At 43.8% G+C, this 18,439-nt stretch overlaps 2 protein-coding genes across 6 annotated transcripts in view; one reads left to right on the top strand and one right to left on the bottom strand.

The window, feature by feature from the left end:
* SLC16A12 (solute carrier family 16 member 12) overlaps positions 1 to 12,049 on the top strand; it is a 39,547-nt gene extending 27,498 nt beyond the window's left edge. For both annotated transcript variants that reach the window (XM_083443684.1, XM_083443685.1), the window contains 5 exons: positions 5,090 to 5,193; positions 6,712 to 6,855; positions 8,688 to 9,279; positions 10,052 to 10,311; positions 11,430 to 12,049. In XM_083443684.1, the coding sequence (XP_083299810.1) occupies positions 5,090 to 5,193; positions 6,712 to 6,855; positions 8,688 to 9,279; positions 10,052 to 10,311; positions 11,430 to 11,677 (1,348 nt within the window). In that variant the 3' untranslated portion in view covers positions 11,678 to 12,049. The remainder of the gene's footprint in view (positions 1 to 5,089; positions 5,194 to 6,711; positions 6,856 to 8,687; positions 9,280 to 10,051; positions 10,312 to 11,429) is intronic.
* A 3,141-nt stretch (positions 12,050 to 15,190) lies between these two features.
* ASAH2 (N-acylsphingosine amidohydrolase 2) overlaps positions 15,191 to 18,439 on the bottom strand; it is a 38,937-nt gene continuing 35,688 nt past the window's right edge. For all 4 annotated transcript variants that reach the window (XM_083443678.1, XM_083443677.1, XM_083443680.1 and 1 more), the window contains 3 exons: positions 17,143 to 17,202; positions 16,771 to 16,859; positions 15,191 to 15,702 (listed from right to left, as the gene is read on the bottom strand). In XM_083443678.1, coding sequence (XP_083299804.1) covers positions 15,528 to 15,702; positions 16,771 to 16,859; positions 17,143 to 17,202 — 324 coding nt within the window. In that variant the 3' untranslated portion in view covers positions 15,191 to 15,527. The remainder of the gene's footprint in view (positions 15,703 to 16,770; positions 16,860 to 17,142; positions 17,203 to 18,439) is intronic.

The following is an 18,439-nucleotide window of genomic DNA, read 5'->3' on the forward strand; positions in this document are numbered from 1 at the left end:
TTGTGGGGGGGGGGGGAGAGCAGATCAAACCATTGGGAATCAGAGTTAGGCACCTTAGCTTTGAAAACTTAAATGCTTCGGATCTGAGTTATTTCGAGGACTGCCTTTGCAGCCTGTCCATATGTTAAGATCTGCAACGGAGGCCCTCACATGTCTGCCCCTGAGAGGGTGGAGAGCACAAGAGGGAGGCCACAGTGGCCTCACATTTCTAGAAGACATTTCCTGCTGGGAATCCTCAAACCCCATCGTCATACATATCCAGGAGAGCCCTGGATACCCTCCTTTGTTTCCTTCTGATTCCCTTCTGAGATTATTTTCCTGTAGCAGTTTTGCTTGGATAATTTATGTGTGCATTTCTTGCTTTTATTAATAAATGTGAGGTTTTAATTGCAATTGTACTGCATTGCATTTTCTTTTGTAATCTGCCTTTGCGGTGGTGGTGGTGTTTGACCTTTACAAGGCAACTTAAAAGTACTGTTTTTGGCATTGGATTTAGTAAAACTGCTGAATAAGCTCCTTTTCCAGACCTGGGCATAGCCTGGGGTGGGGACTCGTTAAGGAATACAAAGGTGCTGATGACCAGTCAGATTCTTGAGGCTGAGCAAATGAGGTTGCCAGGGTAACAGTGGGCGTGATGTCACCACAGGGGAAAATGTCCTTTTTTAAAAAATGAGGCTTGGCTTGCATTTTTAGCAAGGGTTTTGGGGAAGAAGAAGGGTGGGGCTAGAGGTCATGTGGGCCGAGGGATGGACAAGCTGTATGGAGGAGACACAGGAATTATGTTTTGGTTGCATTTAAATCCAATGCTGTGTCGCTGTAGCAAGCAAATCCCTCTTGAGATGTGATGCTCAGAACCCTCTCTCCATCCAGACTCAGGTGTAAATAACAAACCGTATTTCATAAAGACCCTACAGCCTCCATTGTGCCCAAAGGAAACATAAGCCCTGGTTGGGTGCCAAGACCCCTTGTATCTTGCACTGCTCAGCAGAGGTTGGGGCGGCCGATAACAGTACTTTAAATAACTAAAATTAGTCTTAGCACCCGAGGCCACAAGGGTCTTTTCTATCCAATAACAGATTAAGTGGCTTATACAACTCGCTGCTCTTTCATCACATCCTAATCTTGCTGTCTGAGGCTTACTCTGCTTAGTGATAGCACTGGCCTAAGTTCACAACCTTTCCAAAAATTATGCAAGAGGATAGCAAATGAAAGAACCAAGGTGAGGACGACCTCTTGTTAGCACTGCCACCTTTTCAAAGTCTCTACCTAATGAAATCCTGGCAAACCGGCTCCCCCTTGACTTTTCAAAGGTTGTCTTGCCCTGTACAGGCGACACCCAAAGGTGTTCTTGGCCCTCATGCATGTCAGCGGAGCACACATAAACCCATTCTACCCCTGTCCCAAAGGGACCCATGCATTGGTGGCTGCACATCGCTTGAATGCACGCAAAATTATTGCCACCTGTATTCTGAGTTGTTTTTGCCTCAACCGTTGTTAATGTTGATTGATTGGTTGCAATGTTGGTGTCAGGGAATGGTCTGAAGGCGAGTACTGGAGAATGCATTCTATGGCAGACCAGCTTCTCTCCAATGAAGAGCTGGAGGGGGAAGAGTCTCCCTCCTTGTCTACATGTTCAGAAGCAGAGAGAGAGAGACAGGAGCTGAACAGCTTAGGGAGGAGTTAGCTAGTTTCAACATAATGACAAGAGAACCAGAAGAGAGGGGGCATCTAGTTGAGACGTCTCTTGAGAGTGTGGGGGACCCCCCCCCCGTTCACCATGGACTCAGAGGTCCAAATGTATCAGAGGGCAAAGGAGTCAGAGGGAGGGACAAACTTCCCATGGACACCCAAAATGCTGCGGAAGTCGGAAGGAGAATTAGACTAGCCAACTGCCCTCCTTGCGGAGAGCTGGAATAGAAGGACTATAAATCTATCAACTGCTCATTAATTCTTATCTGTGACGTTTCCGAAGGGAGGGGAGGACTCTCCATGCCTGACAGTTGGTGACTTTTTAAAAAGTTATAATTTTGATGTGAGCCACCTTGTGCAGAACGTGACACATCAGTTTAGGAAATATTTCCCATGACCAAGACGCTTTGTAATATGATTTACACTTGTTCAAAAAGTAATTATTAAGTTTGTTTAATAATTAGATTTGTTCAATAAAAAAGACCCCTATCCAATGGGACTGCTGCACATGCCTGATGAGCTGTATGCTGTTTTGTCTCGGTGGGCAACGTGAGGGACAGAGAGACAGCAGGTTTCTTGGTTCTGCCCTGTTTTTTGAGGACTTGCCCGACATGACTCATGTCTCAGACATTGGTTGTGCAATCCCTTTCCACAACTACCCTCAATGAGACTGGTGAGTGACCCAAGAAGGCCCCTTCTCTATATATACTCTTCAAGCATCTTAGATATTCAGAAAATATCTGATACTGCCTTCCTTCAAAATAGAAAATAGAAGAAGAAAAAATTGGCCAGCGTTCAGCGTTTGCATAATACACATGTGTTTTGGAGACAAAATTATTCTTCCAAGTGTTGCTCTTCAACCACATAACAAATATCATACAAACTACAACACTGATTCAGAGCCGCTTTTCAAAAACTGTGCAAGGACTGTTCCAGAGTGCATTGCACAAATTAAAATGCATTTGGCCCCAGGTGTGGAGGAGATTTAGGCAAGCCTGTCCCTGTTGGTTTGCAAATGTGGCTTCAGTTCCATTTTCTTCCTGATGATAAAACTTTAAGAAATAGAATTATACATGGAATTTTGTTCCCACCAACCCAAGAAGGGCAGAAACGTCCAGCCAAATATTTAACACTGCAGGCTGTGTCTGCTAACTTGTCTAGAGGAAAGAGACTGAAGCCTCAGAGCATGGACCAGGAGGAATATCCTGCAGCTATACCAAGTGTGACAGATGACATAACTGGGGAGCACATAAAATTGGGCCTCGGTGTTCCAGCCAAATCAGCTGGCACGGAAAGACAGCTCTGAGTTGTTTTTCAGAGGTGAACGTGTTTCAGTTAATGCTGTATCATGATGAGTTTGAAACAAACACTGCCATTAATCATCAGTTGTGCACACACGGGCCCCTCGGAAGGGCAGTTTTCTGTCATGTTTGCAGTTTTCCTAGGAGGAAGCCTGTTTATCTGTATGAAGCAAGGGGGATGTCTTATCTAAAACGGAGAAAAGCCTCTTTAATCCACACCTCTTGGGTGTGTGTGTGTGTGTCTTGCACAGAACAGTGAAAACTGATGTATAGATCACAATAATCGGACATAAACATTATAAGCTTCAAGCTCCATTTCGTATTCCTTCATAAGAACGCCACTCAGTAGATCTGTGTTGTTCAGAACAATGCACCTGCTTGTACAGGCTCTGTGCATACCTGGGATAGGAGCTTTAGTCTGAGACTACACAAAAGACGGTCAGCCACCGTCACCCTCCTGTTTCTTACAGAAACAATCTTTCTCATTTCTCTTTGAGGGAAATATTTGAGGGCTTATTTGAAAGAAGGGGCCCAGTAACCCTCACAACAGGGTAAAATCCATGGCTAAATAGTCAATGTCCATTGGCCACGAGGACCATATTCTGCCTCCACAGTCAGACGCAGTAGGCCTCTGAGTGCCAGTTGGTGGGAAATACAAGTGAGGAGAGTGTTGTTGGGCTCAAGTTCTGCTGGTGGGTTTCCCAGAGGCATCTGGCTGGCCTCTATGAGAACAGGGTGCTGGAGTATATGGGCCATGGACCTGATCCAGCAGGGCTCTTCTTACTCTATTAAAAATAAGTCTCCCTGAAATAACAAACTGGGCCTTGAGCCCAAAGACATTCCAAGGCTCCTTGGTGCCCTCAAAGTGAAAACTAAATGGAGCCCACACACTGGTGAGGAGAAATGGACAATTTGCCATTCTTTAATACTAATCTCCACCCCCCAAAAAGAAATCTGTAAAATTTTCAGGTTTCCTTGCTTTGCTAATGGTAGGGCTGCTTGATTATCAGGAGTTACCAACCTTTTGCGACCTGGGGGCATATTTTCAAACCAAAGAAACTGTTGTTGGCAGCACACCAGGGCCCCAACTCTCACTTCCCCTACCCCCTTGAAAATCCCTCTGTGCCTGGGCATGGAAAAGGGTAAAAGAGTATTGGGAAATGATTTATAATGAATTGAAAAAAATGTTTAAAATTACTTCCCCCCCACCCCCCCCAAGTCCTTTCTGTTGGGGATAATTCAGATTGAAATTCCTATGTGTAAGAAAAGGTGGTTTATGTATGCGTCAACTGCAGCCCATGCTTTGTTAGCCCAAAAATGGAAAACTAGCAAGGCCCCAACCAAAGAAGATTGGCAATTTAAGTTGACAGAATATGTACAGCTTGCAGACTTAACATATAGAATAAGAGAACAAGAAGAACATACATTTAGAGAAGATTGGAAAAGGTTTATTGAATATATGGAAAATAATTCTGTACATCTGAAAATGCTGGCAGTATTAAGATGAATTCAATGGTGTAAATAAGTTTTGATGGATGTAATAATGGAAAACCGACTGGTATAGTTTTTGTAAGATATGCAGGGATATAAGATATGTAAAATGAACCATGGAAAGAGAAGAAGGGAAGTCAGTGATATCTTAAGTATGTAAAATGTTTATCTGAAATTGTAAAACAGGAAATTTAATAAAACACACACACACAATCCCTTTGTGCCACAATTTGGGTTTTTTGGGTTGAGCAGTGGGGAGTATTCTGTTGGCTAAAGGTCCATGAATGTTACTTAACTTTAGATAAATGATAGATAGATAGATAGATAGATAGATAGATAGATGATACATAGATATAGATAGCTAATAGTGCTCATATTCGTTTCTATTATTTCCATTCCTGCCCTCGGGTGAACACGTGAATTATGGCAATTTCCATGCCCCTTTCCCTTGCTTTGACATCCCTAGCTCAAAAAGTACAAGGAATCATGTTGAATGCAACTCTCTGCCTTTCACTTGGAATCCATCATACATCTTAAGTTAGTTTCCTTTTATTCTTTAACTGCAGTAGCTTAACATGTTGAATTAAATGTGTGTGTGTTTTTTCCAGGTGCATCTCAATTTTTTTTGTGGAGTTCCAGACTTACTTTGCTCAAGATTATGCCCGGACAGCTTGGATCCATTCCATAGTAGACTGTGCTACAATGTTTTGTGGTGAGTATTTGGATCAATTGTGTGTATGGGTGAAGTACTTTTAGGCTGCAGTCCGATGCCTAAAAGTCTCATTCAATTCAGCAGGACTTACTTCTGGGCAAATATGCATAAGATTGTGCTGCACGTCTCCTTTTAGTAACGGTGTGATACATAGTCATAAAAAACCAGAACTAAATGAGCAGAGTTTCTGGTTTAGACCTGCCTGATGATCAGAACAAGCAATTCCACACCATCTCTCTGGTTTCCAGTTGTTTCATTTCATTTATAGTGCACTGCTTTCCTGTTATGGTTTAAAATACACGCTATGCATTTTAGTAATCAGGGAATCAAAGTTTAAGGCAGGTATTGATTGGAGAAACTTTTAGGATGCACTCCCATCGCTTTGTTTTGGACTACAGTGGTACCTCTACTTACGAACGCGATCTGTTTCAGAGTGCCGTTCGCACCCCAAAGGTCCGTAAGTAGAGTGCCGCTACTGCGCGTGTGCAAAGCGCAATAGAGTGCTTCTGCACATGCATGAAGCGCACAGATTGCTTCTGTGTGTGCGGCGAACCCGGAAGTAAACACTTCCGAGTTGGCCGCATTTTTAACCTGAAAAGCCACAACATGAAGCAAACATAACACGAGGTGTGTCTGTAATTACGCAAGCTGAAATGCAAAACTCACAGGGTACAATTGACTTCCTGGCCTCCGAAGCCATATTTGCGCAAGCAGAAGGGAATTGGCACTTCTTTCCATGAAAGACCTTTTTAAAAAACGGTGGTATTTGACTTAAGTTTTATTTAGAGCAGACCTACTGAAATGAGTTAAGCCCATTCATTTCAGTGGGCCTACTCTGAGTAAAATTTAGTCGAACGCCACCCAGTGTGAACTTTCATACGTTTAAAAAAATTCACAGACCAGCATGGAAAAAAGACAGAACAGATTTATGAATGGGTATGTTTAGAACTGAGACAGAGTAGAAACAGACCAATCTGCTCATCCCTACTCACATCTGTTGTCAAGTGTCACCTGGGAAGGGGATGACGTGGGCTCCTTTGACCCGTATGTCTATTGCTTCCCCATCCGCAAACCATCACTCACTGAGAATTCCCTTATGAGATAATCTCTACCCACATTTCTTTATGAGATGCACAGAGTCATTGTGGGGCATAGAACCTATTTTTTTCCTCGTTGGAGGATAACATTTCAACATAACTTAGGGAGTGTGTTATTAATTTAAATGCACAAATCACCTGGGGCTCTAGAGTGGATGCCAATATTTTCTTTTATCCCCCTCCCCACCGTTCTTGATTATTATTTTTTAGGGGAAACAGCCATGGTTGAAAGCTTTATGGAGAGTAGGGTGCACAACCTATGGCGTCCTTTCTCTCTGTTTGATTTGGGAGCATCACAGATATGTGTGTATCCCTTTTTAGTACACAGAAATCTATCTCCAATGTGTATGCTGGTCCATGTGAAAGTACGTGTGTTCAAATGGAGAGGCACCCCATTGACTGCCTTCATTTTCATTTTAAGCTCCACTGGGGAGTTTCATCAGCAATCACCTCTCCTGCCAAGTGGGCATCATTCTGGGAGGACTTCTCGCATCTGCTGGACTTATCCTGAGCTCCTTTGCCACAAGCCTAGAGCATCTTTACCTTTCCTTAGGAATTCTTACAGGTATCATACTATTACTACTACTACTACTACTACTACTACTACTATTACTATTGCTGTTATTATTGTAGCATCAATACTATTATTCTCCATGCTTCAGGAACCTCCTCTGAGAGCCCAGTTCTCTGCATTTTTCTGGGAAATAGGCTCTGCTGCTTAATTCATTGAAACTTAATCCCAGATAGGCATCTAGAGAACTGCAACCTTGCAGCAGAGCTCCATGCATGTTGCTCAGGAGACTAATTTGACTAACTTGTGTGCGTGTTGTGTGTGTTTAGGGCTGCAGCTGCTGCCCAAAATCCAGCTGGTCGTCCTAGTGCTGTTGCTTCACCAGAGGCACCCACTAATGGAGGACAAGAGGAGATGGTGTTGGCTGATTCTCTCTCCACCTGCAGGCCCTGGTAGTCCCTGAAAATCTGTCCTGGAGGGTTGAGGGACCCCTCAGAGCATATTTGTGGAGGAACACTGAAGGCTACAGAGAGGAGGGGAGATGGGGTGTGGGGTGTGTATGGAAACTCTCCCCTCCTCCTCCATTAGTGGACATATCTGTTAATGGATCAGAATATCTTATGCTTTTACGTATGACCAGCTGTCAGTTTCCCAACTATGTATTTGAATTAGGACACCATAATTCCATTTTACAGATTGGGAACTGAGGTAAGGAGACAGTGACTTGAACAAAGCCATACAGTGAGAACCATAACTATGGTGAGATGTGGAGAGGGGAAAAGGAGGGAACCTGGTCAACAAAATCAGGAATATGAAGGAAACAATCAGAACAAAGCCAAGGTTACTTTTTTAAAAAAATAATAATAATTCTGACTTGGATTCTCAGATTGCAAATTCAAATGTTGAAAATCACAATGGGATCTTAATTTTGAAATTCAGAAATGCAGGTTTGTTGTTTTGGTAGAATGCCATAATTGTGTGCCTATGTCTGTTCAAATGTTGGTGTTACAATGTGAGGCTCACCAATGACACCTTTTGAAGTTCTGGTCAAATTTCCCACTACTTCTCACTAAGATTCTCAAGTCTGCAGCTGAAAATTCTGCCCCTCAAACTCTGGATTCTGAAAGTTCATCAGATTTCAAGTGATTACATGATCCCCCAGTTAAAGGCCACACATTGTGACAGTGTGAAGTAAGCACACCAGTTAACCTTCTGTGGTTAATTCACTAAATTTAAATGTGGAACCAGCATCTTCAGCTGATTACATTGCCCAGGATCATCCCCAGCGAATTCAGCCGTGTGTGTGTGTGTGTGTGTGTGTGTAATAACCTGCAATGTTCTGCTAGTTCGTTTACTTCAAAGATGAGGAACGGAAATGTTTACACAGAAATTGCTGACTTGTTAAAACTCGCATTATAGCTACGGTGATGGGAGCTTAGTGCACAGACCCCTGCAGTTTAATAACAATTTTGTAGAAATGCTGTACTCAAATGCTGCCAATAGCTTGTTTGCTAAGAAAAAAAAGGTCCCTGTTATAGCACATATTGTGCGAGTGCTTCAGTATCAGCCTTCAGCTCAGCTATTGCCCAATAATAACCTGCACTTTGTACTAGCAGATTTCCTTCGTGCCTTGGCAGCTTCCTGAATGACAATTACTATGAGAACCATCTATGGAACTCACTGCTGCAAGATATGATGGCGAGCCCTCAGTTCAGTGTGCCTCTTGAACATAGCAAAAATCCGAGAGCAAACTATGGAAGGAGGGCTATTTTCTTTATGCTGATCTCATTGGCCTCTTGCATGGTTAACAGAGAAAAGAAACAGTGATGGCATCTGCATTGCTAACAAATCGTGTTTTGCTTGTGTTTGTGATTTTCTTCTTCCAGGCCTGGGATTTGCACTTTCTTATTCACCAGCCATAGCTATGGTGGGCAACTATTTCAACAAGAGGAAAGCCCTGGCTTATGGGATGGCCATGTCGGGCAGCGGCATTGGCACCTTCATCCTGGCCCCGGTGGTCCAGCTCCTAATTGAACAGTTTTCCTGGCGGGGAGCCTTGCTTATCCTGGGAGGTTTCGTTTTAAACCTCTGCGTCTGCGGTGCCTTGATGAGACCGGTTGCAGGCAAAGAGGACCGCAAGAGCGTGCCCGACTTCTCGGAGCAGGAGTTTGGGCCGGAAGCACAGAAGCAGGACTTGACGCAGTGGTCGGTCTGCTCCCCTCTGATCAAAGTCTGGTCCCACAAATACCTGTGCCAGTGCTCGTGGCAGGAGTACCACTTTCTGCTGATGCCGGACTTTGTGGTGCTCGCGGTGTCCGTCTTGTTCATGGCTTACGGCTGCAGCCCCCTCTTCGTTTACCTGGTGCCTTATGCCTTAAGGGTCGGGATGAGTCATCAGCAGGCGGCCTTCCTCATGTCCATCCTTGGGGTCGTCGACATCATCGGCAACATCACTTTTGGATGGCTGACAGATAGACGGTAATGGCCAGGAGCGATGACATAGAAAGCTGGGTGATGTGGGATAACGACCCCCATTGCATGCCCCACGGATTATTTTCCACGTTAAGAAGAGTGCATCTTTCCTTCCTCCCCCCTTCAGCATTAACAATTTTATTGTGGTATCCATTTTATTCAGTACATCTCGGACTGCGTGTCCCTGCTAAATATTACAGGCTAGTTGGGACAAGGGTGGCGCTGTGGTCTAAACCACTGAGCCTCTTGGGCTTGCTGATCGGAAGGTCGGCGGTTCGAATCCCCACAATGAGCTGAGCTCTCGTTGCTCTGTCCCAGCTCCTGCCAACCTAGCAGTTTGAAAGCATGCCAGTGCAAGTAGATAAATAGGTACTGGTGCAGCAGGAAGGTTTCAGTGTCCTCTGGCACTCGTCACGGTCCTCTGTGTGCTAGTAGCGGTTTAGTCCTGCTGGCCACATGACCTGGAAAACTGTCTGTGGACAAATGCCGGCTCCCTTGGCCTGAAGGTGAGATGAGTGCCACAACCCCATAGTCGCCTTTGACTGGACTTAACTGTCCAGGGGTCCTTTACCCTTTTATTACAGGCTAGAGTCCACAACCAAAGGAGACAAAAATCCAACAAATGCAACAGAGCATGTTCAGGCAGAAAACATGAGGATCAGCCCATGGAGTTGCCGATAGATAGATAGATAGACCCCAGCTACAGTGCAGATCACAGATATCAGATGAAATAAATATGACTTCATTCCAACTGACTCTTTTGCCTACTGCCTTGCAGGTGTTTGAAGAAGTATCGTTATGTTTGCTACTTCTTTGCGGTGGGGATGGATGGCCTGTGCTGCCTTTTCCTTCCGGTGCTCCAGAGCTTTCCGCTCCTTGTGCCTTTCTCCTTCACCTTTGGGTATTTTGATGGAGCCTACATCACGCTTCTCCCAGTGGTGACCGCGGACGTGGTGGGCACGGCTTCCTTGTCATCCGCCCTTGGGGTGGTGTACTTCCTTCACGCAATACCCTACCTAATCAGCCCACCTGTTGCAGGTCAGTTTTGTATGTGAATCAGCTTCCCTGGTTATGTATGACTCTCAAGTACATGGCTTTACCGGCTCCTTCCTTTTCTTTCCAATCGCTGTTTGGATTCCTCTTGCACTAAACTGAACACCAGAGGGCAATACATTCCTTCTGTATGCAAGGCAAATGCAAGACAGAGGACCCTAGAGAGGTCCAGTTAAGAGGAAACGAAAAAAACAGCAGACACCATACTGCATTGTTGCTATAAAGCCTGAAATATGTGACAGATCTGAACAGATTTCTTCATTGTCTTCTGGGTATTTTTCTTCATTCTCTCACTGTGAACTTTCAGTGCAAAATCACACCTTGTTTTCCTTAACCGCTCTAATGCAAAGGCCGCCTGTGGATACTCTTGAGCTGCTATTTAGAAGTAGCGTTTGCCACTGCCACCAAATGTCTGCGTCAAGGCAACTCAAATTATCTGCCGAAGAAATTGGAACCATTTGCCTTATGTGAGCTATGCAGACCAAACAGTCTGGCAGGTCTAGGTTTAAACTCTTACTCAGCTGTGAAGCTCATTGGGGGACTGGGACTCAGTTGCTCTCAGCCTGACCCCTCCTCATGGGATTATTGTGAGGACAAAGCAGGGTAAGCCACATCCATGTGGATGACTATGGGATACAGAGGTTGTTGATGATAATACCTTCTGCTGCTTCTAGTTGCATTGCACCTGGCAATGCAAAGAGTGGAAGCCCTGCCTGACATAATGCTCAGCATGTCCTCTGGCTTTCGAGATTTCACCAGGTATCATCAACACATTTTCAAGGGTGACCTTTGCAGCCATAAGGGTAGTCAGCGGTTCTCAACCTGTGTGTCCCCAGATGTTGTTGGACTACAACTCCCATCATCCCTGAGCTCTGGCCTTGCTAGCTAGGGGTGATGGGAGTTGTACTTCAACAACATCTGGGGACCCACAGGTTGAGAAAGGCTGGGTTAGGTTCTCCCTAATGCATTCTTAATATTGTACACTACCCTGGAATCTTTTGATAAAGGGTTGTATATAAATTGTAGTAGTAGTAATAATAATAATAATAATAATAATGATAATAATAATAATAATAGCAGCAATGTTGTACTTTTCCCTACAGGTTGGCTTGTGGACACAACTGGCAACTACATGGCCTCGTTTCTGCTGTGTGGGTTTTCCATGATATTCAGCTCGATGCTACTGTGTTGCGCAAGACTAGCCAAGAAGGCGAAACGGACTCCCTTGAGGCCTGGGGCCAAGCAACCAAGCTGGACAAATGGAGCCATTGTCTATTCTGTAACTAGAGAATTAGATCCCAGAGGTGTGGAGCTGCTGGCCAGTGAGGCAAACAGTTATAGCAAAAGATGACAACGTGCTTGAAAGGGCCCTCCCCCTCTCCTTAGCGTACCCAATAACCTTTTGCTAAGATAGATTTTTGTTAAGTCTTGCTACACTATTTGAAGATGTTCCTCCCCACTGGAAGAAAGGAGAGAAGGAATGCGCCTTTGCATGGGACTTTTGTTTTCTGTCCTTTCAGCAGGTAAAAAGCCTGTGCCCTAATGAGGGTAGCAGAGAAGGAGGAAGTTCTTCTCTGAGGATGTAGTTAAGATAGTTTCTAACGCAGTGCCGGGGAGGTTGAGGGTGGCCCTGTATGCACAAAGAAGGCAAACTAGACATTCAAATAGATGATAAAACTGTGTGTAAAACAGTGTTGACACAGTAAAAAGCCTTTTAATTTTGCACGTGGCTGCTCTTGCCTGGAATAAGCAGGGCTGAAAAAAGGTTAAATGTGTTCTTTGGTTAACTCTGAAAATCAACAGATGCCTACTGACTTCTGCAAAGGAACTCAGCTGCAGAACTGCTGCTTTATACTGTGCTTAACTTCATTTCAAAAGGTCACAAAATATGTTTTATGATGTGCCTGGATTTGATAAACAACTGGGATGTGGCTTTTAGAAGGCTGGCGATTCTCACAGGTTTCTTCTTTAAAACACCTGAAAACAATTTGTAGTAATCAGAGGGAACAAATGGAAGGAACAAATTTCCATTTGAAAAAACTCATAGCGAAGCTGGTTCTAGTATCACAAGGAGTTGTTGCGACATTGCTGGTATGGAGGCAGCTTTCTACTGAGCAATACTGAGCTTTTGCAGTATTGATGTGCAAAGTAAACACACTCGAATATCTTGAGTACATGCATCCAACCATGTGGGTTCTTGCTTGTGATGTAGCCACTTAAGTGCAGTTGTCTATGGTAAGCTTCGCCCTCTTATTTGGGAAGCATAATACAATGAACATCTAGAAAGGGGCCTTCGTTAAATTTAACTAAGGTTTGTTCCTATATTTTAAAGCCTTTTTGATTTCCTAAAAGGCAGTTAATTTTAGCTTTGAAATTCTTTGTGTGCTTGTTCTGCTCAGTTGCACACATATTAAAACCCAGAGAACGTTCATTGTTGATGAGTGCATTCTAGAGATGGGGGAGAAATGAGTTCAGTTTGCATTTGAAGTTGATGCAGATGAATTCTTCATTCCTTCAGTGAATGCATCCGGTGTTAATAATGCAGGTGGCACTGTGGTCTAAACCACTGAGCCTCTTGGGCTTGCCGATCAGAAGGTCAGGGGTTTGAATCCCCGTGATGGAGTGAGCTCCTGTTGCTCTGTCCCAGCTCACGCCAACCTAGCAGTTCAAAAGCACACCAGTGCAAGATAAATAGGTACCATTGTAGCGTGAAATTAAACTGTTTCCATGAGCTCTGGCTTCCATCACAGTGTTCCATTGCACCAGAAGCAGTTTAGTCATGCTGGCCACATGACACAGAAAGCTGTCTATGGACAAACGCCGGCTCCCTCAGCCTGAACGTGAGATGAGCACTGCATCCCATAGTTGCCTTTGACTGGACTTAACTGTCCAGGGGTCCTTTACCTTTATCTTTTTTTAATAATGAACATTCTCTGGGTTCAGATGATCTTGATAGTGAACAGACGCAGTTTACACTTCCAGAACAATACGTGAGCCAAAACACAGTGCTCCTTAAAAATTTGCATCTTTTGCCTTGTATTTCTCCAACCGAGAATGTGTACAGTACATGTGATTGAAAAGTGCACGTGGAATGCATATATTAGTGAAATCCAGCCCCTGCCCAACAAAGATGCTGTCTGTCAGAGGAAAACTGCTTGACAAAATGCATATACTAAGCAGAATTATACAGCACAAATGGAAGCTATTTCTCTGCGTTTCAGCCACATCTCCTGCTTAATAGCACAACAATTATAAACCATTGCAGTGACTCTGTTTCTAGGCATAGCTGGCCACATTTGCCTGTTCATGATGCAGTTATGTGGGTGCAACCTGTTTGTGTGAGGCAGCTCTCTCTCTGCAGTTGTGGTCACTTCAGGTAACCTGTTTTATGGCATGGCTGGAATCTGCACATCTGTACTGGTTTTATATATATAACTTCCCACGTAGGTGGCAAATGGTTTTGCATTATTCACGGTTGGTGTGTTTTGGGCCTTGCCTGTTCTATTGGCCAAAAATAAGAATTCTAGTACATGATTACCTACATGCAGGAGAGACATTCCAATAATGGTTGATCTTACAAATGGCTACTAGACCTCTTCAAGGTTCCTTTTAAAGCAAACCATGAGGAAACTTTTTTGGTCACTCAAGGGTAATCCATGAGGTGACACATGCTGGTGGTGTGCAGAGCCAGAGAATTAAGTGGGTGGGCCTGTCTCTTCTTCCTCCTCCTCTTCTTCTTCTTCCAACCTTCTTTCTTTTCCCTCCCTCCTTACCCAGCAGGCTTTGGGGACTGGTGATGGGGACCAGATCAATCTAAACTGGCTGCTTGCAGAGGGGATTCACCTGTTAAACATGTAAAGCCAACATGTTCTCAAAAGAAACTTTGGGAGCCATCACCCCAATTATATAAGGAACTCACTATTGATCTTTGAACATGTCTGTTGTCACCACTTGGACATTCCACTGCTAGTTGCTAAAAACCGATGATTTTCTGAGCTAATCCTTCCATGGTAAGTCTGTTGTATAAATAGCTAGGCAATTTAATATTAAATCAACAGCTTGCTTTCATCAGTTTCAAAAGGTTAATCAGTATAAAAATTTCCAAACCAAACCAGTAATCAAAGACTGAACACACACTTCCCCAAAGCTACATTTGGCTAAATATTTAATTGTGTTCATGAGTAACTCAGGGGAGTTAGTGCCTGCAGTCCATGCAGTATGCATGCCCCAGCCACAGCGAAGTTATCAATTGCTCTTCCTTTCACAAAGATGTTCAGATCTCACACGACACACAGTCCTGTATTGCCAGGACTGGCAGGTAGACATCTGGTGCTGCCACAAGAATACAGCTCATTGTTTCCTCCATACAACTTTTCACAGTATGCTTTCCTAAGGCCCTCCTAGGTAGCCAACACAGCTTCCTCCAGGTGTTATAGGTAACAACTCCCACTAGGCCTTGACAGCTTGTGTTGGCTGGGGTGGATGGGAATTGGAGGGTATCCAGTTGGCCAGGGCTGCATTAGTACAGACATATTTTTCTGTCCTGAGAGAATGAGTAGGTTTTCACAGTAGCCCATTTAGCTCAGCACAACTTTGGGGCAATGTTACAAATCTTTGAACACCTGCAGTGAACACTATTCCACAAAATAGACATAAATTTGCATTTCAGCTTAGTTGGCAGAACATGAGACTCTTGATCTCAGGGTTGTGAGTTTGAGCCCCATGTTGGGCCTAAGATTCCTGCATTGCAGGGGGTTGGACTCAGGGTCCCTTCCAACTTTACAGTTCTGTGATCTATGAAAATGCTATTAAATAATAGTTATGAAAGAATAAGTACAACGAGCTACAGACTAGAATGAGACACCAGAAACAACAGTGTTTCATTTGAAATGCTTGAAGGCTGGTACAAATATTCCGGCTGTGTCTGTCTTTAAATTTACTCCCTTTAAATGTACTCCCCTGCACAACCAACCTACAATCTCTGTTGCGCCTGACATCTCATTTTCTACTGCACAGCAGAGAACTGTAAACAAATTGTGAGTACTGTGAACACGGTCACAGAATTCATACCAGAAGTCAATCCTATTGGGAGGCTAAGGATGGAGATGGCCACTATTGCTACACAAAAGCCTCCCGTTTATTTACATCACCCTTATGATAAACATTCCAGCTTCTAGCTACCAATTTTACAATTGCAGATTTCAGTTTGAAACTTCAAATGTGGAAGATGAGCCATTAAATGCCTGAATTGAGCTCAGCAATTCTTTGCTGTGACCAAAGTATTGTAGTCTGTAAGTTCCTGGTTCAGTATTGTTTTGAATGTGCCATTGTAATTGAGATGTGCTTCGTCCCCAGTTGCCTTTTTGCCAGATGAACCTGGTTGGGAGAGCGAGGGTGATGGATTAAGCCAAGTCAGAGAATACACAAGCAACAGTTACCAGAAAAGTACATTTCATAGGGCAAAATATTCCTGCACGGCAGGGAATTGGACAAGATGAGCCTTGTGGCCTCTTCCAGCCCTACAGTTCAATGATTCTATGGGAGAAAGGGACACGATGGATCCCTGTTGTGTGCTTCCCAGACCCTTGTCTTCAGGAAAGGATTGGGAAATGAGATTGCAAGCAGGCAATTACCGGCAGTAGTTTTTTATTGGAACGTAGGCAAGCTAATGACTATGGGATGTCCAGATAGCTATTGGAAATGTCACAGTTTGCATTTCATGGTGTCTGCTTCCTATGCCCAACTGGGATGAGCAAGGGCCCTGATATTACGAGCAACAAATTTCAAAGTAGATGTTGAGACATTTAAAGCCATAATTGCTGAAGGTTAACAATATATACCTATATATAAGCCAATTCATCGACTTCGTATTTTCACATTTATACTTCCCGTTTCTACTGTATGAAACAGGCTGCATCAGTGATAATTTTGCACAAAAAGGAATGCAGTTGCCCGGTGGCCGGCAAATTGATAAAAGATTGCACCAAGCAAGCCTCCCTGGAGAGTGCATTCCACAAATCTGGAAGCAGAGGTGCATGTCATTGCTTTTGGAGGACATAATCAAGAACAAGCTATATGACACATGGGGAGGCTTCGGAAGAAAAATTCCCTCCCAGGTTGTGGTCCCAATAAAAACCACTGCTCTGTAAATTGCTGTTTGGAATGGAATAGAAGCTCTCACTGGAACCAAGAAGAACTTGCATCTTGTACCAAGGAATTTTCGTCAGTACTTTGGCAGAGAAGCATAAGGGTTAAATCTCCCTGCCTACCATTGTCCCCTTCCTGATTGTCTCCCTCTTAAAGATGCTATTTGCATTTTAAAAAAGAGGATTGCTGCAACCTGCAAGCAATGCTTTTAGGATTGTGAAAAGGTTGGCCCACAGCAGTTTGAGGAAAATGTAACTCCTGCCAGTTCTCTGTATTATTATTTTTTAATTGCCTCACCTGGTGTCCCATGAGGCATCATCATGCACAACTTGCCAACTTCTGGAAGCATTGTCAAATTTCTCTACTATGAGAAATGTGAAACTGGTCTGGAAAAAAAAAAAAGTTTACAGAACAGTGACCCAGAGATTATCACAAGAAGCATGAGATGAGACTTGCCTCTGCAGAGGCGCGTTGGCATAAATGTTTTTTTCAAACAATGTGTTTTTAAAGTTCCCAGTGCTATTCCTTCCTCACCTTTGTTTCCTCTCGGTATCCCTTATGCTCCCATATTTCTTGCACCTCAAATCTCTGCACATAAATGCAGGGAGATGGGGGGGGGGGGGCGGAAACCAACAAACCCAGAAAAAACCTGTCCCTGAAGATTCTTACCATATTTGCCGCAGAATTCCTTGGATTTGCACCAACAAAATGAACATCGACAACTTCGCCCTGAGGTGTGAGAGAGAGAATTGTTCTTGAGGAAAAGAACGCTATGTTGTGTGTACACACCACACAACACTGCTCCTGCGCAAGGAGGTCAGGGGATTATCGCTACTTCCCTCTGAGCACTAGGGTGGTGTTTGTTCAGCTCCTACTATAGTTGTTTAGACGTGTCCGACTCTTCGTGACCCCATGGACCAGAGCACGCCAGGCACTTCTGTCTTCCACTGTCTCCCGCAGTTTGGTCAGACTCATGTTTGTAGCTTCGAGAACACTGTCCAACCATCTCATCCTCTGTCGTCCCTTTCTTCTTGTGCCCTCCATCTTTCCCAACATCAGGGTCTTTTCCAGGGAGTCTCTTCTCATGAGGTGGCCAAAGTATTGGAGCCTCAGCTTCACGATCTGTCCTTCTAGTGAGCACTCAGGGCTGATTTCCTTAAGAATGGATGCATTTGATCTTCTTGCAGTCCATGGGACTCTCAAGAGTCTCCTCCAACACCATAATTCAAAAGCATCAATTCTTCGGCGATCAGCCTTCTTTATGGTCCAGCTCTCACTTCCATACATCACTACTGGGAAAACCATGGCTTTAACTATACGGACCTTTGTTGGCAAGGTGATATCTCTGCTTTTTGCAAGGTGATGTCTCTGCTTTTTCCTACTATAGTAGCAGCCATTAAACAGACATAAAGGAATGTGCTGTATTGTACAGTGGCTTTGAAAAGAAGGTGGGGTTATTTGCACAAATGGTGCCGTTTTGGTTCAATAAAGAACTCAGAGGAATGGAGGGTAGTGGCTATATTTTTACCTTTTTTGGGGGGGGGGGGTTAAACATTATTTTTGTAATTTCTTTTGTATGTTTTTCATTTGTATTTTGTTAATTCAGATTTAGTTCTTCTGTATTTCAAAATTCAGATTGCAGTTCAGAAGCTAACTTTGCACAGATCTGCGCAGTAGGGCAAAAAAAGTCCACTTCCAACATAAAAGCACTGGGGGGGGGGAAACACCCCTTCAGTTGCCCAACTTTCATCATGTGTGTGTTGGAGTAGAGTGTGTGTGTGTGTAGAGCTAAATAAATCTGGAAAGGGTGTGTGTGGAAAAAGAAGGCTGAAAATAATTAATGAAAAAAGTGTTTGGGGTTATCTCATTTGGAGTTCTTTTGGTTCATGTCTATTTAATCCAATATGAATATTAATGGGGCTACTACCATTCTAACTTCTAATTCTATTTCCTAAATGCATATCCT

This window comes from Podarcis tiliguerta (assembly GCF_965153285.1).
Source record: "Podarcis tiliguerta genome assembly, chromosome: 5".
Classification (NCBI taxonomy): Eukaryota; Metazoa; Chordata; class Lepidosauria; order Squamata; family Lacertidae; genus Podarcis; species Podarcis tiliguerta.